This window comes from Lacerta agilis, chromosome 3 (genome assembly GCF_009819535.1).
Source record: "Lacerta agilis isolate rLacAgi1 chromosome 3, rLacAgi1.pri, whole genome shotgun sequence".
Lineage (NCBI taxonomy): Eukaryota > Metazoa > Chordata > Lepidosauria > Squamata > Lacertidae > Lacerta > Lacerta agilis.
In genome coordinates, this window is record NC_046314.1 from 47349710 (window position 1) to 47371644 (window position 21935).

Genomic DNA, 21935 nt, shown 5'->3' on the forward strand with positions numbered 1-21935 from the left:
AGACAGATGAGGTGATCAGGCACTTCCATTTCTTTAAGAACTTGCCATAGTTGACTGTGATCAACACAGTCAAATGCTTTTGCGTAGTCAATGAAGCAGAAGTAGATGTTTTTCTGGAACTCTCTAGCTTTCTCCATACTCATCTGCAATACATACCTAAAGCCTTTTCTAATAACAAGATGCTAGTTTGCATCTTTTGTTCTGATGTTTACAGCAATGCAGACTTAGGGAAAGTGGTAGAAGTTGCTCCACTTGAGTCATATGAAACCATGCTGAATAAAGCATTCCTGTACTAGAGAGAACAGCTCTGGACTGATGGTTAAGCAGGCATAACACTCCATTATTAACTTGTGTGGTAAAATTCTGATGATAGTTATTAATTCTACACTATGATAACAGATCACTCTCAGATAAAAAGTGATCTGGTCAGATAAGAGTTATATATAATATGTATTATTTAGAGAGAGAAAGATAATCTTTATTTAATATCTTGGTTGATGATAATTCTAGCATGGCACTGGACTAATTAATTGCCTAAGTATCTGTAAGGTGCATCCTGCAAAACTCTGCTGTCATTTGATATGTCCACGGTCAGCTGGCAATAACTGAAGAACAAAACCATTTGCTTACACTCTGCAGGCTATCTTGAACAATAACGATCTTTTCCTATTCCTTAACTCTAGACTGGATCTATTCCTATAATTTGCATATATTCAAACGTCAGAATCATACCATAATGTCTATATGTGTGTCAGTAGACAGTCTAATTACTCTTCAATGGGTCTTATATACCCAGGGAAAGTGGGTATACAGAATTGCAAACTTAATGATGCAAGAGGTGGGTAATTTCTGAGTCGAGCAATCTGCCCTCCTCACTTATTGTTATCCAAAATAACATTGAGCTTTTAAATATGATTTTGGGAAAATCCTAACAAAAAAAGAACTTGCAGTCGAGAAGACAGTCTGTAGGACTTTCTCCAGGTGCGTTCCGAGCTCTACTTGCAACCCTTGCACAAGGAATCCGGGTCTGTGGGTAATCTCTGCCTCATCAGGAAAAAAAAATGATAATGGCTTATAATTTGCACCCTCGGCGCGGATAAAGTCAGCCTCTCCCTTCCTGCACAATACAGCCCCGGCTAATGCGCTTCTTCCTTTGCGGAGCGAGATAACGATCGTCGGGCTTTGAGACGAAAAAATGCGAGGAAACTTCTCCATGAAGAAGAAGAAGAAGAGGAGGCGGAGGCGGCGGCGGCAGCAGCAGCACGGGGCAAAATAAATAATTAAAGTTCACGCGCAGGAAATCTCCGGGGAGCTCCGCCCTTTTCGAACGCTCAGCCGCGCCGAGGAGGCGGGGAAGGGCGTGGCTTGGCTGAGCTGCAGCTGACGGTTGGAGCTCCCTGGGCTGCCCTTAGGAGGCGCTTCGCCTCTCTAGCCAACCTCTCGGAGCACCTTCTCATTTACCTGGCCAACCTCGATTCGCCTCTGGAACCGAAGGCGGTTGCTGCTACTGCTGCCGCTGCCGCCGCCGCTGCCGCCGCCGCCTCACGAGTTCCTCCGCCCGGGACCGGATCCCGTCGAGGACGCGGGCGGCGCCCAGCATGGAGAAAGGGGGCTTCAAGAAGCTCGGCAGGCTCTTCCACAAGAGCGAGTCCGAGGACTCCGAGCTGGACAGCGGCAGGGACGCGTCGTTCCCGTCGCCCTGCCCTTCCCCGTCCCTGAGTCAGGGGCGGCGGGAGCATCTCCACAGCCACGACGCCGCTGCTGCCGCCGCCTCCGGAGAGCGCAAGAAGCGCTCGGCTTTCGGGAACTGGCGCCTCAAGAAGAAGCGCAAGGAGCGCCCGGCGGCGCTGCCAGGGGAGGGGAGCCTAGGAGGGGCGAGCGAGCCCCCGTCTCCCTCGCTCTCCCACTCGTCCTTCTTCACCACCTCGGAGCCCACGACCCCCACCAACAGGTAACGAAGCGCCAACCGTTGCTCCTCTTCCTCTCTCTTTACCTCTCCCAGTCAGTGCCATAGCTGTCAACTTTTTAAGGGAAATTCCCTTATTCCGAATAGGATTCCTCGCAAGAAAAGGAAAAAGTTGACACCTGACTCAGGGCGCGCCCATTTCCACCTGCGTCCCCCCAACGGTCACCTCGCGGCCGTTGATTTCTCTCTCCCCGCCCCGCCCCCACGGAACATCCTGAGGGGACTCCATGGAACGAGCTGCCCTATATGAACATCAGTGTTTTTCGGGTCCCGCGTAGCTCAAGGGAGCAGTCAGAGGAGCTGCCTCTGGTTTTTAATGTTTGAGGGGGTTTTGTGTGTGTGTGTGTGTGTGTGTGTTTTGTGGGAAGTATAGAGTATAGAGTGGCTGGGGCAACCCAGTAAGATGGGCGGAATAACAATAACAACAATAGACGTCACGTATAATCGTAGAGTAGGAAGGGACCCCAAGGGTCATCTAGTCCAACCCCCTGCAATACAGGCAAAACCACCTCTCCCCTCCACCAGGCAGGTGCCATCAGAGTGGCAGAGCACTCCCATTGCAGAGGTGTGTGGTAGGGCTATATGCCCCGTCTCCCCCCGCCCCCCCCCCGGGGCCAAAGAGAAGCGAAACCAACGAGTAGTGCGAGGGCGCCCCCATCCCCAATCGCCTTAAAGACACAACGCTCCTTTCTGGGGTTGTTGATAATGCGGATCCAGTTGTCGTTGCCTCTCGCGCTCGCGACGGTTGAGAGTTGGAACCTTGGCTTCGCTTTGATTCGTCCTGCACAGCGTCTTCCTTCCTCCTGCAGCCCTTCCTTTGCGCGCTGTCTCCCCACTCCGCCCTGGCTTTTAACCCAGGCTGCCATGGTCTCTGCTTAAAGGTTGTTATCTCTCAGTGCTTTTGATGAAAAGGAAGCTGTTTTGTAGCCTTCCAAACATTATCCCGTATTTTTCCGCATTAGAAATACTGTACAGTAAAATCTGTTCGGGTGCTTAAATGTAAAGCTGCTGGAGGGGGCGCTAAAACAGACTTGGACAGTTCATATTAGTCACCTGAAGAAAGGTGTTATTGGTTTTTTAAGATCAAACCTCACATTCAAGGAGGCATCCCCTTGATTCCCTTTCCACTTCTTCATTGTAGGAATGGTACATTACTTGAATTTTAACTAGTTATTCGTGGGAAAGGAAACAGTGACATATGAATTTGCTTTTACTGGTTGCAAAGGTTTGTATTTTTATCGTGCCACCTTTAACCTAAGATGGAATGAGCTTAAAACCATTTAAACGTATCCACTTCTTGGTTGTCCTTTGCTTGCTCAATGTAAGAAATTGCATTGGTGGATTAGAACAGGAGGGGGGAACCTCTGACCCCCAAATATTGATGGACTTCAATTCTCAACAGCCCCAGCCAGCATTGCCAATGGTTGGAGATTATAGGAATTCAGCAGTATCTGGAAAGCCACAGATTCTCCACCCTTTTACTGTATTAGACAAAGTTCTACCTAGCCTCGTATTGTGTTTCTCACAGGGTCATCCAGATGTCCCTGAGAATCTTAAAAGCATGACATGATGGAGATGGCTCCCTCTTGCTGATCGTATCCAGAATCTGGCACTGAGGGATATATTCCTTCTAAATAGGAATAGGAATATGAAGTTTTTGTTTAGCAGCAATGGCAAATAGAAAATAATTGACTGTCCTCTCATGACTTTTTTGAAACTGTGTAAAACAGTGGCCAACTCTGCATTTTGCAGAGATTAACCCAAATAGGTTAATTATGCATTGCATGAAGTACTTCTTTATTGTTGGTACTGAACAATAGTGCCATTGCTTGCCAACTGAGATTGTAGCATCCTCGTTACTTTTTAAATTATAGCATCCTCGTTACTTCTTAATTTGTACGGCAACAGGCACATACATGATCTCATGTGCTATGGGTGAATACAACTTCTTTGTTTATGTTTAATGTTTATCACTTTTTCAAGTCAAGGTGACATACAAAATAAATTTTAAAACAAGTAAACATTTTAAATGTTGAGGAAACACTGAATAAAAAAAATATTGGTAGCTAAGGCTGCAGTCCCCTATGTCAGTGTTTTTCAACCTTTTTTGGGCAAAGGCACACTTGTTTCATGAAAAAAATCACGAGGCACACCACCATTAGAAAATGTTAAAAAATTTAACTCTGTGCCTATATTGACTATATATAAAGTAATTCTCTTGAATTTTTCAATTTTTCCCATGGCACACCAGGCAACATCTCGCGGCACACTAGTGTGCCGCGGAACAGTGGTTGAAAAACACTGCCCTATGTACATTTGGTTATTAAGGCTGCAATCCAATTCAAAGTGGGGTTGGTTGCAGCCTAAGCATCTGTGAACTCAGGAAAACTTAACATTGAGTTCAGATTTGGCTACATTGTTATTTTTGTTTATTTGTATAGAGTGGTACCTCTGGTTATGAACTTAATTCATTCTGGAGGTCCGTTCTTAACCTAAAACCATTCTTAACCTGAAGTACCACTTTAGCTAATGGGGCCTTCCGCTGCCGCTATGCCGCTGGCGCACGATTTCTGTTATCAGCCTCAGGTAAAGTTCTTAACCCGAGATACTACCGGTACTTCCGGGTTAGCGGAGTCTGTAACCTGAAGTGTTTGTAACCTGAGCTGTTTGTAGCCAGAGGTACCACTGTAATTCCATTGGTTTTACCAGCAAGATGATAATTGAATATCTGTGTGTGGAAGATTTTATCTGAGGGCGTTCAATGCATGGCCCTTTATACTTATAACAAATAATCTGGTGATACAGACAATACTCTCATTAAAAAAAACAATCCTTACTGTCTACCCTGCTTTATTTTGGGTGATTTTTTTTACATAGTAAAGCTTCTTTTGTGTGTCATCTTATCTTGTGGTAAGCATGTATTAAATGTAAAGAAATTAGATAAAATGTGCAAACAAGCATGAAGAGCTAAGAATCAAGGAATTTCGCACCCAAAGTTTCAGTTCAAAAGGGTCATATTTGTCTGTGAAAAAGAACTGAAGGATAATAGTCCATTACAACTGTGTTCCTTATACCTGAACTATTAGTCAAAATCTGTGCAAACTTGTAAATTTATGTTCTTATTAATGAATGTGTATTGCTTAGTAATAATCATTTTCATAGAAACAGTTAAGTTTTTATTATTATGTACATCAGATATTTTCTTAACAGACATAAATCATTTTATGCCTGAGGTAAAATTCCTCAGTAAAAATACAAAAGGCAATCAAAATTCTGTTAAGTTTTTATTTACCTTCCAGATTAAAAAGAATTCTTGCTGTATTCATCACTTTGTGTTCATTCTAATTTAACTCCCACTCATTCCACTGAAAGTTTGAAGTAACTATGCACAGGGCATAGGAGCATCTTGTCGCACTGTGAAGACTAACACATTTATCATGGCATTAACTTTCATACACTATAGAGTCCAAGTGAAGAGAGACTAGTCCATGAAATCTTATGTTGTAAATAAATTTGTCAGGCTTCTGTAGTGCCACAAAATTCTCCTTTTTTGTGGCAACACATTGACATGGCTATCCCACTGGAAAATAAAGCAACGACCCAGTTACATGCATACAGTTGACACACAACCGCACTCATTGCAGGGGCCCAAAAGTGGCCAGAAGGGAGCAGAATGGGGGTTGTAATGGAGTGGAGTGGACTGGGGCAGAACGGGTTTATGCATGCTCTGCCATCACATTTAACCCTGCACAAATCAGGGGTTACCTGTATTGCAGCTGTTCTAGAATTCTGCAAACTGCCTTTTAGTGGAGTGGATCTCAGAGAGCATATATTTTTGCTGAAACAAAATAAAAATAAAAATCCTTCCAGTAGCACCTTAGAGACCAACTAAGTTTGTTCTTGGTATGAGCTTTCGTGTGCATGCACACTTCTTCAGTGCTGGTCTGTCAGTTTAGATTCCACAAATTCTGTGGGTTGGTTTTAACTTTTAACCTTTAAAGCCATACATTCTCAGGGTTCTTGGACTGGCCTGAGAAGGGGTCAGTGAAAGCAGGAGCTTCTCAGACTCTGCAAGCTTCTGTCTGCCTGAGGCTGAGATCAGGGGCGTCGCTAGGGAGGGGCGGTGGGGGCGGTACGCCCCCAGTGACAGGGTGAGCAGCGGCGGGTGGGGGTGACAAGCGGCGGCCCCTCCCGCCACTCCCACGCGCCGCTGCGCCCTCCGTCACCCCAGGAGCAGCAGCACATGGATGGGGTGCTGCCGCCGCTTTTTTCGGCGGGGGGGGGGTCGACCAGCGAGGGGGGGGTGTCACGCTTGTCACCCCCTCATCGCTGGTCACCACCCCCCCGCCGAAAAAAACCGCGGGGGGGGGGGCCGGGAAAGGAAGCAGAGCAGGCGCGTTTAAGCGCCGCTCTGCTTCCTTTTCCCCTTTCCGCTGCTTTTTTTCGGCGGGGGGGGGGGGCCGACCAGCGAGGGGGGGTGTCACGCTTGTCACCCCCTCCTCGCTGGTCACCCCCCCGCCGAAAAAAACCGCGGGGGGGGGGGGCGGGGAAAGCCTGGAAAGGAAGCAGAGCAGCCGCGTTTAAGCGCCGCTCTGCTTCTTTTCCAGGCTTTCCGCCCGCTTTTTTTCGGCGGGGGGGCCCGACCAGCGAGGGGGGGGTCACGCTTGTCACCCCCTCCTTGCTGGTCACCACCCCCCGCCGAAAAAACCGCGGGGGGGGGCGGGGAAAGCCTGGAAAGGAAGCAGAGCAGCCGCGTTTAAGCGCCGCTCTGTTTCTTTTCCAGGCTTTCCGCCCGCTTTTTTTCGGCGGGGGCGGCCCGACCAGTGGGGGGGGGTCACGCTTGTCACCCCCTCCTCGCTGGTCACCACCCCCTGCCAAAAAAAGCCTCAGAAAGGGGGAAGTCCCCCCTTTCTGCATACACGTGCGTCGTGACGTCATGATGACGTCACGACACACGCGTCGTGCCCCTCCCCCAGGGGGGTGCCTCTGCGCTGCCGCCGCCCCCAGCAGCGCAGAGGCTAGCGACGCCACTGGCTGAGATGGAAGCTTCATGTAAACTGTAATGATACAGGGCTGGCCAAGACATTTTGGCACCTGAGGCAAACCACAAAATGGCACCCCACACCCCACTAGGGAGGAAGGAAGTATGTGAAGCTCTATATCAGAACAAGGAGAATAAAGATCTACGTGTGATGCTTTCCTTGGAGGATGAGTCTGCTGCTCCTGTCATTTCACCTTGCCTCATGGGTGGGCTGGCCTTGATTTTTATATTTAGTATTTTTATGACTGAATATTTTGTGACTTGGTGACTATAGATTTTTATATAATGCATCAAGTATTCTGCACAAAAGTTACCTAACTGGAAATAATTTTAGAAATAAATGTTAATAATTATATGGTTATGTGAGTAACAGGCACCATTATATATTATGAGAGGGCAGTAAAGTATTTAGTTGTGCAAATTTTAGTGATGCCACTATCTCCCCTAAAAAATATTGGTCACTTTTTTTTTTTGCTGTTTGAGTGCTGTTTGTTCCCTGCACCATTTTGTTATTGCATAAGGAGGTTTCTTCTTATTGGCTGGGTCAGTGATGGTGAACCTTTTAGAGACTGAGTGCCCAAACTGCAACTCAAAACTCACTTATTTATCGCAAAGTGCCAACACAGCAATTTAACCTGAATACTGAGGTTTTAGTTTAGAAAAAAACAATTCATACATTAACATCTTTTGTCTTAAAAGAAAAACAGAATAACAGAGCTTTCAGTGATACAAACAACTTTTTATTGAAAGGTTAAAGTTTACATTATCCTTGTTTAGGAAATCATGAAAAAGGGAATTACTGCCAGACAACATGGCTGTTTTGATAATTTCCCTTCAAGAAAAGCCACTTCCGCTCATGAGCAGGAGGTGGCGTTGCGGGCGTCACGCCCAAGCACGCCCACAGGGGCTGATACACAGCCCCTGCATGATTGGCCAGATTTCCCGCTGTTCAGCCCCGCAGGCCGACCAATCCGGTCGGCAGAGGGGCGGGACTGGCAGCCCCTTTAAATCGGAGACGGCGGGAATCCTTCCCCCTCTCCTTCTCTGCCCCCCAGCTTCACCGGTTCTCCAGCCCACCCACCCTTTAGGTTAGCTCTTGACCTTGCTATGGACTTCGGTTGGTCGCCCCAGTTGGCTGGGGGTCCTGGTAGGACCTTTTCCCATTTGGGCTAGCCAAATCGGGTTTTTTCACCTACCTCGTAGCAATTCGTCACAACTTTGGTTTGGCGGTTAGGCATTGGACAACATCAAAAGAGGGAAAAGGGGAGGTAGCGCCATCACCTGCCCCTCATTGGAAGGGTATTCCATTAAAGGATTCCGGGGGCGTGGCCCTGTCCGAAGCCTAGGGAGGTTAGGGCCTAAGGCACGCCCCAACAGTGATCACAAGGGGAGTTCCACTTGATAAACATCAGTTGGGCTCCCCTTGGTGATTAACCCTTCACGGACTTCCAACACCCGGGTTGGGGTCAGATATAGTGGTTAGGGTCCAATGCCTAAGCCAATACCGCTCAACGTCCGTAACCAATAAAGTTGTGGCCTTTACGCCCATTTAATTCGATATCAATGTCTCATGTGTCGTTCTTCTTCACGGGAGGGAGGGACATTGCCACGCAGCTCTTCTTTGGGAGATTTCAAAGCAGAAGCTGAATAGCCATCTGCCATGGATGCTGTAGTTGAGTTCCCTGCATTGCATGGGGTTGTACTTAGATGACCCTCGGGTTTCCTTCCAACTCACTACAATCCTATAAAAAAAACCACAGTCTCCTTTGCCCTCTGCTGTGTGTCCCCTAGCAGGGAGGATCTTGCACCCATGGCGATGGGGGAGAGTTCAGCTCGAATGTTTGCTTCTGACTGGAAATCCTGGAGTGAAGCCCAGAGACATGCAGCAGTTCAGCGCGTCACAGCCTGGAAGGGAGGTGCCCCAGCACAGTTTGAAGGGCAGTGCGCACATTGAGTAGAGCCGCGCATGCGCAAGTAGCCGGTTTGCTGGCCGCGGGCTGCAGCTGAAACGTGAACGTTCCATTCTGCTGTCTTAAAGTGCCTCGGTGCAGAATTTCCAGTAAGCCTGGCAGCATTTTGCTCCCTCCCACACAAGTGGGCTTTAGAAATGCAGCCCGGCAGGCTAGCCATCAAATCATTGGATTGTGGGGAGTTGGAATGGGCGATGGCGTGCGTACTCACAGAGAGGACTCTGAGTGCCCCCTCTTGCACGCGTGCCATAGGTTCACACTGCTGGGCTAGGTGATCAGGTAGCCAGTATAATGCAAAGTCCGTTTCAGTTTAAGAACAATGTTCTTTGCTCTCACTTTGAATGGGCAAACACTTTTGGCCCTATTCATGCATTCCCCGAGATTCCAAAAGACTTGTAAAAGGTTTCTTTAAAAAGCCACTCCCCAATTTTACCTCTGGCCTAATCAGTATACTGTATGTAGATTTCAATAAGAAAAGTCAACCTAAAGTGTAAATATTGGTTCTTGAATGTAATGTCAACTGAGTTTGTTGCATTCTCATTTATAATTTATAATATAAATAATAAGTTTATTCAAATGAACAGGAACTTTGGCATGAAATAGAAATATCAGCAACTATTTGAAGGAAGTGTGTGTGTGTGTGTGTGTGTGTTGTATGGTTTGTCTTCCCTCCTTGTTTTGTACTCAAAAAAGCTCATTCCATAAACCATGAAGTAAGCATTTGTTATGACAGCTCACACACAGATTAGTAAGAGCTTTACTCTTTAGAATAGACCATCACATAACATTGAAAATGAAATAAGAACACCTGAGCATTTATATGGCTAGTTCAAAGTCTTCAAAGTGTATTGGCAAGCCAATATTGTACCCATAATTGCAAACTGAGGTGGCGATTTTGGCTAAAAGATAGTAGCTTACCTAAGTCCACCAATTGAACTTATGGATGAGGAGAGTTCCTTTTTAAAAGTATTTTTTATTGAAGAATTTCTTGATTTACAAAGGTGTGTGCAATGTCTCTCTCGTATTTTTTCCATGTAACATTTGTACAAATCAGTTTCGTTTGTTGAGACATTAAGATGAAGAGAGTTCTGAATCTGAAGCTTTCTTGTTTGTGGCTCAAGCTGCAGCACAATCCTTTACTTGCCTATTCAGATGCAAGCCTCATTGATTCCAATAGGGCTTTTCCCCAGGTAAGTCCATATAGGACCAGTTAACAGGTAGGTAGCCGTGTTGGTCTGCCATAGTCAAAACAAAATAAAATATTTAAAAATTCCTTCCAGTAGCACCTTAGAGACCAACTAAGTTTGTTCTTGGTATGAGCTTTCGTGTGCATGCACACTTCTTCAGATATGTATTTTATTTTGTTTTGTCCATATAGGACTGCAGGCTTTGCTATTATGCAACAGTCTGTGTTGAATGAGAGGGGCTGGGGAGTGTGTGTGTGTGTGTGTGTGTATGTAGTGTGCCACTTATTAAGCATCAAAGGTTATAACTCATGCTACTTTTTATTTTTAAATCACTGTAATGATCTGGTAAATTAGATTTAAGATGATTATTGAAGCTATTTGTTCCCAGCTAAATCTGAGGATGCTCTGACATTTTATCTGTACAATTTTAAAGGAGAAGAGTTGCAGCCGAACTATTATGTCTGCCTCTGTTTAAGTTTGCAGGCTTCTAAAATGCATAATACATCTTTTGACCTTATGTAACCCTTTACAGAAGCTGCAAAACCTAACAATGCATGCATATTACATTAAAAAATTAACATACAACATTTCCAATTCTAATGTCCTTTTCCCCAATGCATGGCGACCACCTGGCTGATTCTTCAGTGATTTCATTTTGTATTTTTTGGTATTTTTAGGGTGCAATCCTGTTGCTGTATTTTAACATCAGTTAACATAAATCTCATTACGTTTAATGGAGCAGAGTTGCATCCCCAGTATCTCTCTGCCCCGCCCTTTAAACTTGTGCCACCAAGGCTTCATCTGGGCACTGAAAAACTCTTGTAACAAGACAATCATTTGACCATAGAAAGAAAAGAAAAACACGCTGGTTTGGCATGGAGACAAAGGGTAATTTTATGGGGTGTAGTAAAAGGATGTAAATGAATAAAGAAACATAATTAACCTAGACATGAAGAAATGCTACATGATCTGTGGGAGACACCAAATTAACTCATGATTTATCTGTACTAATATTTCTTTTGCTTATTTTCATGGTGCTGTACTATACTTTCAGTACTAGAAATGTGGGAACAGTGTCCCGGGGCATATGCAAGAAGTAACATTTTGATGATTGAATAATTGAAGCTTACTGAGGGTTGACTTGTCCTCTTATTTTTTTAATTTTTTTTTGGCAAGTTTTATGAAAACAGAACATTTGTAACAGAACATTCCTACCCCACCCCTGGGGCTTTGCAGAGCAGTGGGGCCACTGCCACATCTGCAGCCCATAGTGACAATGGTTGGTCCTTATCCAGGCTACCAGCAGTTGAGTCCATATTGGGCCAATGCCATCACCCCAAAACAGGGTGACCAGCTCAAGATCCAACAGATCTCAGGCCAGCGCAGCCCCATCTCCTCCCTGCTCTGTGTCTTTCCACTGGGTTCTACTGGTGGAAATACCACCAGCAGGCCTCCTGCCTCAATGTTTGGGAGCTGGTTGCTCAGCTGAGACATTGCTGTTAAATCCAAACTCCCTGGTGTAAATGGGATTGGGATTGCCATGCTAATCGTTGTTTTCTGAATTTATTTTTTTGAATTTACAGTACATGTAACAGTGCTATCAGTGTGGCATTTCAGATAAAGCACAGCTTCCCAGTGTGCATGAAATCATTCATGCACATCCCAATGTGCATGAAATCACTCTGGCACCTTTGTGCTGATTTCTACCAAACACATGCAGAATTGTTTTACCAGAATTAAAGATTTCCCCCCTTCCATCTCCAAAAGAGGATCTAAGGGAGCAGGGAAATGCTCCTAAGCATAATCCAATAGTTTGAAATTCAACAGCAGCAGCAACAACATTTTCTGTAGAGTGTTCTCTTTTCAGTCCTCTCAGGCACTAATAAAAGGGTGAGGGTGTTTGTGTCTGATACATACTTTTCGAGACTGGTCGGCAACTTTACTATAATTTAACACTGTTTTTGAGGATAGAGATGCTGAAATATAGGGTACTCATAATTCAGTCTTGGAGTTAATTTGAATACTGTATTATGACAAGAGTGTAAAAGGTAAAGGGACCCCTGACCATTAGGTCCAGTTGCGGATGACTCTGGGGTTGCAGTGCTCATCTCGCTTTACTGGCCGAGGGAGCCGGTGTACAGCTTCCGGGTCATGTGGCCAGCATGACTAAGCCATTCTGGCGAACCAGAGCAGTGCATGGAAATGCCATTTACCTTCCCGCTGGAGTGGTACTTATTTATCTACTTGCACTTTGACATGTTTTCAAACTGCTAGGTTGGCAGGAGCAGGGACCGAGCAACAGGAGCTCACCCCGTCGCTGGGATTCAAACCGCTGACCTTCTGATTGGCAAGCCCTAGGCTCTGTGGTTTAACCCACAGCGCCACCTGCGTCCTTGACAAGAGAGTAGGGTATCGTTAATAAGCATGGTGTTTTTATGAATTTATAATGGCTGCCACCGATTCAGGAAATCGGTAGATTATTTGTTTGTATATGCCAGGTGGGATTCAACTAATGAGTTCTGTCAGCAGAAGTCTTGCTCAAGGACTTCCACTTGTGCAATGGGGCTTCTCTCCCCACCCCTCCCCTTGCATTTCTCCAATTGTCTTGGGTGTGGTTGGGAGAACCCTGGAAACAGTGCATGGGAGAAAGAGAGGGTATTGTTCAGTCTAACACAGATGATGGAATGGTTGCCTTAGCATGGCATTTCTCCCACAAGTATAAGCACACACACAGACACACACACACACACATTGAATTTATTTATTATTTCACTATTGTCATGTAACAAAATATAGGACTAAGCTGAAGTTAGGTCTTCTAAGGTATCATTCAACAGCATCTTACAGAAAACACATTTTAAAAGAATGTCATTGGCAAGCTAGGACAAGTCCTTACTGCCGTAAAATAGTAATTACTATGAATTAATGAAATGTGGAATGTACCCTTTCATGAAATGTTGGAGGACTACTCTACCCATAAAAAATAAAAAAGTAATATTTCAGAGCATAAGGATTATATAGATAAAATACAGCAAATATTTGTTGCAGCGAATGGTTCTGCAACACTTATGCCTAGGAGATAATTGCCCTTGATATTTCATGATAAAATTCTATTCCTGTTATAATTCTTGCTTGTTAAATAAGTAGTGCTACAAATAGCTACATGATCCCACTTTTGGGATAATAGTTTACATAATAAATTATTCTTAGAAGAAATATTCCTTAAGGTGTATGGATACATTAACACTTCATTCACTGTTATGGTATAGTGGATGATTTTAGTTTTTTCACTAACACATATTGTTTGCATGTAAACAAGGTGTTATGTGGGAGCTAGCAGGCTGTGTGTGAGATGTATGGGATATTGGGCTCAAATGGATTAAGCAAGGTGCTTTTTCTTTGAATGGGTCACTGGAGTTGTTGGGTTTATATCCCAATGATTGCTATGCCGAGAACATCTGGGCATTGTATGGGTACTGGACATGTAATAAATGTATGGAATTCACTACAAAATGTTGTGATGGTCATTATCTTAGATGGTTTTGAAAACAATTAGGCTTGGAGTATAGATTATCAAATAAATGGAATTTCAGGGTACAGAGATAGGAAGCCTTTGAGTGCTTGATGCCTGCAGTAAATCAAACCTTCCTGCTTCTGAACCTTCCACAGTTGGCTGGCTGCTGTCAAAAAACAAAATCTTGGACTAGTTGGACCGTGATTTTATTCAGCAGGTTTCCTCTTAAATCCACAATGATAGTCTTGAAGGCATAGGGCTTGTTAAAATATCAGACTGGATACACATCAGATCCGATTTTTCTATGTGTGCTTTGGGGCATATTTGTTCACATCTTAGTGCTTTTCACTTGAACGCCACCTCAGTCTTTCCCACCCACACTAGTGGACTGTGTGTGATGGGATGTATTTGTACTTTGTATTGTTGTCCTCTCCCCTCAATCAGTACATCCCTACCCACTCTGAGTTCCAGAAACTTGAGGTTCATTATGGACATGTGTGCAGGTATTTGTTTACCTGTGCATGTGCCAATTTTAAATTATTTTTGAAATGTTTTCTGATAAAGCACACTTGAACAAAACAGTGCTTACATATATATGTGTGTGTGTGTGTATAATGTAAAATATAATGGGTATGTTTGTGTTATGATTGGACCCAGTGGAGCCCACTGAAGAGCACCTCACCAACAGGAGCAGGGTGTGTGTGGTAATAGATGGCACCCAGCAAAATGCCACCGGTGTGTTAGAAAACAAGCAGCTGCACGATGTACACCCACCATTGCGTAACATGCAATTTTATGTTGGATTTTTAAAATCTGTGGATCAGGTATGTGTAGGCAACCACTTTGATAAAGGCAACATTAAGTGAACTCAAAACATGCACAAATGGGATGCATGAAATCTACTTTAAACTGTACATAGCCTCACAAGCCAAAGGGGAGTCAAGCAGGATTTGCAATGGCCAGATAATAAGCGTAAGTGTTTGTGATTCTTTGCTGTTCCCCAGGACTTTCAGAATACTATCTCATGCAACAGAGGAAAACATACGCAATTTGCTTAATAGTTTATACAAGCTGTACAATTAGGTGTTGTGCAGATTTGGGAGTGTATGGTATATTTTTGTTTGTTTTTAAAATGGCATTTAATATACGTATTTTGGGGCACATCTGATTTCATATTGGAGTTTCTTGGTTTTCTGGTGAAATCAGTTCTTGGAATTGATTAGCTTTTGACCTTCTCTCCCATGCAACTAGGACTTTATCACATTGAATACTAAAACAATGAGAACAGTATTGCACGATAAAGTTTAAAGTATGTCATATGAATATTGCTTATACTCTCTGTGTGGCAAAGTTGTTGCGTGCACTATGTTTCCTAATTATTTACTTTTCACATTTAGCAATACTTCATATCATACCTTGTAATAGTTTCATTGTCATGCTGCATGTTTCAACTGGTTGGCAAGTAAATGCAATCATGTAGTGTAAAATCTTATGTAATTGTGTGTGTACATGCAAATTGTAATAAGGCACAAGAAATCAAGTGATTATCTAATAGAAAGATATATTGACTATCCATTATGGAAGACCTGTTGATATTGGCACAACAGAGTGACAAACTTTGTTTGTAAAATAAAGTTATACTGTATTCATTTGATAAGCCATGACATTCCTTTATTACAGCTCTTTGCTAAATTATTTCATTGAGATCAGAGGCACCAGTCAGGAGGATTCATGATGGAATGAAGCACCCTCACCCTCCTCCAAACATACATGTTTCAGGTGACACACAAACACCTAAAAGTACAAAAAATAAATCCCTTTTGATTTTCACCGATTTCACTAAAAGAGTTACTTGATAGTATAGGGAAGGCTCATCTGTGGACCTTCAGAAGTTGCTAGACTACAGATCCCATCATCCCTGGCCCATTGGTCATGCTGCTTGGGACTGCTAGAGTTGGATTCTAACAGCAGGAGAGATTTAAAGTAACAAAATATGCAGCAAAGTAAAGGATGGAAATACAGGCTGTTTGAAATATGTCGTTCCAAATGAGTTCCAATATTTCCCTCTTTCCCCAGCATAGAAAAATATCACGTTTGATTACTTAAAAATTGGCATACTTACAAACTCTTCAGAGGTCTGGTTCATGTACTTTTTCATACATCATTAAGAAAGTTGCACAGGCAGTTAAACGTAGCTTAATTACAAAGTGTTGAAAATGCCTAAGTTACTGACATAGGAACTCAAGAGTGCCTGGTGAGAGGCATGCTGTTGAACTTGAGCAAGCAGCTCAAACCTCTTCACACACTGAGCTTCTCATGAAGACTAGGTACAACAATAGGTTTGTGAAAGATACTTAAAACAATGTGAAATTATATGTATACAACATAGAGGTGAAATGCCCTGTTTTTATATCCTATTTAGGCTTTGGCAGAATCTCTGTAAATCACATTTCCTTTGTACTGAAAAAGCAGAGGTGGAGAATTGGCATGCCAAGTAATTTGTATGGAAATGAACTACCTGCACAAATATTTGGTGTGCTTTAGTGGAGAAGATCATGCTAGTTAACAAACTATTCTGACCAGAGGCATACCTAGGCACCCTTGTGCCCTTGGCAACGAGTTCTGCCAAGGCACCCAGAGCAGTGGAGGAGCAGCCTGGGGAGTGTGTGGACAGGCAGGCACCTAGCCACTCCAAGCCAGAGTGAAGATGTGCAATTTTTGTGCACTCCTGGGCCTTTGCCCATGGCGTGGACCAACCTAACCAACCCCTAGGTATGCCCCTGATTCTGACTGAAGTTACGTAGAATTATTTTTCCTCACTGCTGCTTTGAAAGCAAGTTCAGTTATGTATTGTGCTTTAGAATCACTTTTATCCTCCAGCATTTCCCTACCCCTATGCCAGTATAACAACATTGGACCCACACTTCAGGGTTGTCATACATTACTCTCACTCACTCCTGCCACAAGCAAACTAAGTGTAAGTACTTACATGGCTAACACATGGTACATATGGTGTGTGGGTGTGGGTGTGTTTTTTGTTTTTCACAGTGAGTGTATGCCACTGAAGGGAAGAGATTCAGATTTAGAAACCTTGCCAATGTAGAAAAAACAATGGCATTGCCAAGCCACTTGCCACCTGACAAGTCTGTTCCTGTGAAGTCAGCCATTTAGTTCCTCCTCAAAAGACCCGACTGAAACTACAGGAGGACGTACACTTTGCATAAATCATTCAACAACTCTCCCAGGCAAGCCCACGTGTGCTCAGTTTTAGAAAAGCACAATTTGAACCTCCAAATCATTTCCTTGTTTTCATTGAAGGAAAATACAGTGTAGCCTAAAGATGTTTAGCAGAAGGAGTTTACATAATTATTTATAAATTAAGAGAAAACCATGTATGTAAATAATTATTTTGTATTCGAAGTATGAAGTTTATATACCTCACTGAAAATAAATAAATATTGGCACTGCAGCATCCTCCCTGCTTGAAATATGGGAGAAGGAAGAGGGTTTTATAGCAGGCATAGGCAAACTCAGCCCTCCAGATGTTTTGGGACTACAACTCCCATCATCCCTGACCACTGGTCCTGTTAGCTAGGGATCATGGGAGTTGTAGTCCCAAAACATCTGGAGGGCCAAGTTTGCCTATGCCTGTTTTATAGGGTTGTATCCAAAGCTGCATGAGCAGAGTTCCACTCATATAATGGGGATTCCCTAACTTCCCTCTTCCTGACCTGTACCCCACCTCCCAAAAAATTGTTTTGAAAGTTTCCCTAATCCGCTGGTGCAGATTCTGAGGGTGCATGAGGGGCTGCAGGAGACACTCCAACATATTATGACAACTTCAACTGTTTACATGTCTTCACCTTACAAGCCTATGCAAACCATGTCATGCCAGTGGTTTTTCACCAGACCACTGCTTGTGTATTAAGTGGCCACCATCCCATGGTTTGAATATATGAACATGTTGAGGAATCAGGTTAACACAGGATTAACTCTGCACAGGAAGTGATGTTCTTACACTGGATGATTGTGTTCCTGTTCTGTATTACTGTTGTAACTGTGTCGCAGTTCAGTTCAGTTGGTTGTTTATGTTCGTGCTGTAAGGCAAGATGGAGAGTGAACGATTTGCTCTCGGCTGATGTACATATTTCTGGAATAAAAGATGACTTAGAATAGAACTGTCGTCTTCAGAAACTACAGGAGTAATTGATTGCCTTCATGGACACCCGTGAGTCCAAATGACTCGCAGGCTGTGCACCTGGTCCTTCAGGGGCACAGTTACCTGCTGTCTCTAGATGTCAAGTATGAGTGTAAGATGCAGCAGAAGTTGGAATACCAGTGCAATGAATTCTGATGCTGTGCATAAGAATTATTTGTAACTGAGTAAACAAATTACTGGTATTTAATTTCAGACAATGGTGAGTGTTATAGGTGCTGCTTGAATGAGAATTAATACTGTATGTTTGTGTGCGGGCAGAGGAGTCAGCTGGCGAATCTGACTGCTAGAAACTGCAGTGATGGAAAGCAGCAGGTCTTTCCAGTACTTTGTGTGTGGCCTTCTGTCAGATTTTACCCAAATGTATGCACATTTCACGAGAGCAAGAAGCAGAGAGCTCTCAAGACTGCTTCACCAGCATTAACTGTAATCTGATGGGGAGGAACTACTTTGAAAGGTGTGTTTAACTTCACCATGTTTTCAATCATTTCAATTACTACACTGGCATCTTTGTAGATTCATGTGTAGTAAATGTGAAAACTATGAAGAGGCATGTAGTTTACCTAAATAAACAGTGAAAGGACCTTCAGCCAGTCAGAGATTCTGGTCACAGTTTAAGAACAAACAACTGCTCTTCTCAGATATGTTTACTGTGGGCAACACTCCTATGCAACAGTAACATTGCTGCTGGTAACACATAGCTGAAAAACTGAAAGCCACCTCCATATTTTTATTCCTTCAGATGTCACCTTGAAGCTAGGAAAATCCATACTGGCCATACTCTATCACAGCTTCAGAGCTTGTACAAATACCCAGGGGCCTTGTTTAAACATGTTTCTGTTTATCCTAGGTGGCCAGGAGTATGTAGACAGCACTGCATGAAATATGATTTGTCCAATTAGTATTTTATTATCATCTTTGTGCTTTCAGATTTTAATATATTTTAACCTAATCATACATTGTCGCCAATATTTCAGACATATAGAAAATACTCGTAGAAACCCAGACAGGAAGGATTATTGCACTAAAGAGGGACCTCTCTAAAGGGTTAGCATGATCAGAACTAGAAAATTTAAGTCAGGATCTGGAGTATGGAAGACCTATGTTAATCGTTATGTTAAAAAGCATGCACTGCACTGTTTGATCAGCCTGGGGCAAATTTCTGCCTGAAGTGACCATGCATCATATATAGCAGCTCATGTTTACAAAAGGACAAATTACAACATTTGTTGTAAATGATCTAAGATTAGAAAAATTAAGTTGTCTACCTCAGAGCATTCAGTGTACAGTATCACTCCATTATTAATTTTCATAATTTTTGTCTGTCGAAGCAAAAAGAAAAAAAGTGTTGGATTTTTTTAAAACCCCCAGGCTGATGCATAACAATCTGATTTTTTAAATAAAAAAATGACATCTGATTCATAAGTGCTTGTGTGCCTGTAGGATTTCTTAATGTTAAATCCTTCTTTCTTGTCTCACATTTATCTCTTCTGACTTGCAAAAACAACTGTGTGTCTTTTCAAATCAAGCTGAGTTGAACCTAGTTTATTATTTATTTATAACTATTCAGATTTTACAAACTCAATCTGAATTCCTGACAGTCAGGTGATAGGACTTCATAAGTGCTTAACACTGTATTTCTGAAGTGCTGGTGATCAGTGGGACTTCAACACACAGTGCTAGAGTCATGTGTGGTGCTTGAGTCAGGCGTTCGTTAAAAGCTCTGCTGTGACACAGGGGCAAAACTAGGCTTTATTTCACTTGGGTCAAAGTCCCAGTTTGGCGACCCCCCAAGCGCATTTGTGCATACACACAGAGAGGGGAGGGAGGCTGGGAGCCTCAATGGCACCCCTCTGGAGGTATCACCCCGGGGCAAAAGACCTGGTTAGCCACCGCTCCCCTGCTCTGCTATGACTTCAAGTGATTGATAGTATGTTTATGCTTCTAAGGCAAATAGGATATTTACCAGGGAGAAGAATTTAAATTAGGAAAAGGGAAAAGCCTCCCTTCCCCAGTGTCACAACCCAGATCCAGTTTAGCCACATGTTGCTACTTTTAAACTTTAAGAAGAAACATAGGAAATCTGATCACACAATCTCTCTCTTTTTTGCAGTTCATCTTTATTGACTTCTTTTAACATACATTCATAAAATCACATTATAACATTTCAAATTTTCCTGTCATTAAACATGATTCTAAAACATAGTAAGGAAAACAAAGCTATATTCTTAATCGTTTGATTCATTTATATTCCATTTACACGTTTGATCACACTAAATCTTTAAGGCAGGTTATCACTTTACAATATATTTTGCATTTTTCTTTCCCCCTTGAAAATTGGTGTGGGGTGTGAAACCTATATTTTAACTTGTAATGTTGAATTGAGCAAGTGTACTAGATTTCATTTTGATATCCCAAAAAGATGCTACAAAAATGTGGTTCATTCTATCTATTTTGCATTCTCCAGAGTCTTCATTTTTGTCACTCAGTAATGTAACTAATAAACCGCATGGCTTCTCATCAGATTTTAGATACCTTATTCTAGAAATATGTTGTCATGCTTAATTCTTGGGTTGTGTAATGTCTTGGCCCATTGGGCTTGCCATAGGTGAATCTTCCTGAGTCACCTCTCAGGCAGTTTGCTTTTTGTTTCAGTTTTGTATTACAAGCACCAGCATGCCTCAAGGGATTTCCCTTCATATACCATGTTGCGTAAAAGTTTACTTTTAAAAAAATCATGTTCGCTGTGTGGCCATGTCGTCATGATATTGTTCAATGTGTGTGTGTACTTGCTGCATCTCAAGGCTCATCAGATTCCACCAAGTAAAGAACCAGATGGGCTTCTGATATTTCTTACAATGCCATTTCATTGACTTTTACACCCTGACTCTCTTTATAAACCTTTATTACCGTACTTGAGATCATAGTTACTTTTGTATGTCACCTAGCATAATGTCTAATGGACCCAAGCTTATAACCCTGAGGCACTGAAAAAAATGCTAATCAAACCATAGCTACCAATAATCTCACACATTATATCCTTTTATGTTACATCTTTATGATAACTTAAGCTGTCTATTTACATGTGGGTAGCCGTGTTGGTCTGCCATAGTCGAAACAAAATAGAAAATTCTTTCCAGTAGCACCTTAGAGACCAACTGAGTTTGTTCTTGGTATGAGCTTTCGTGTGCATGCACACTTCTTGTTCTATGTTTAAATTGTTTTTCTTTCATGATTTTTTCTGAATGTTTTCCAAACCTTTTTTTTTTAACATCACTATAGAGTAAGGCTTAAAAGTTGTAAAAAAAAAAAAAAACAACCCAAAGGTTTAGAAAGCTCTCAAAATCATTGTTCCATAGAGAATTTTTTTCACTAAGTAGGATGATGTTCACAATTATGGTTTTACACAAGTAAAACTTGTGCATTACATTACTTGGCAGGACATTATGCTGAAAAACTTTGGCAGTAGTCCACTGCTGGCCTTTTCCATGCATTTACTGAGAACAAACCTGATTATCCACTGACATTTCTTGGAACATTAATCTTCTTTTGTTTTCCAGCTGTAATTCTTGTAAGTATTGTTCCCTAAATGTATCAGTTTACCAGATGCTGACAGAAATTAAGGAAGAACATTAACTTCATGTCTTGCTTATACATGCCTGGGAGAATCTGTCTGGTGCTGCTGTTGCAAGTTGAAAGCTAGAAATTGGGTAGATCCAGACGGATCAAACAAAGCACTTCCTGTGTTCTCTCTCCCTGATTGTTATGTTGCTGAAGTTGGTTACTCATTCCCAGTTCCTTATTTGCTTGAAGATTCACGACACAAAGGAAAGTCAATATGTTCCTGAACTCCACAGTAAATAGTTTCTTTTCACCTGAACCTCCATATTAGCAGGGCCGTCTCATCATAGGGGCTGGGTGGCGTGGCGCGCCAGTGCTCTGGGCCCCCCAGGGGCGCCCCCGCGAGCCCGCCGGCATACCGGGCGCCCCCTCCCCAACCCGTGGCGGGCGGGCGCTTGCGCGCCGGCGGGCAAGCTGCAA

At 42.9% G+C, this 21935-nt stretch overlaps 1 protein-coding gene across 1 annotated transcript in view; it reads left to right on the forward strand.

Annotated features, from left to right (window-relative positions):
* The first annotated feature begins 1552 nt into the window (after positions 1 to 1552).
* Positions 1553 to 21935, forward strand: part of CRYBG1 (crystallin beta-gamma domain containing 1) — an 89122-nt gene continuing 68739 nt past the window's right edge. Inside the window, 1 exon segment of the mRNA XM_033143529.1 lies at positions 1553 to 1951. Within this exon segment, the coding sequence (XP_032999420.1) occupies positions 1599 to 1951 (353 nt within the window). The 5' untranslated portion in view covers positions 1553 to 1598.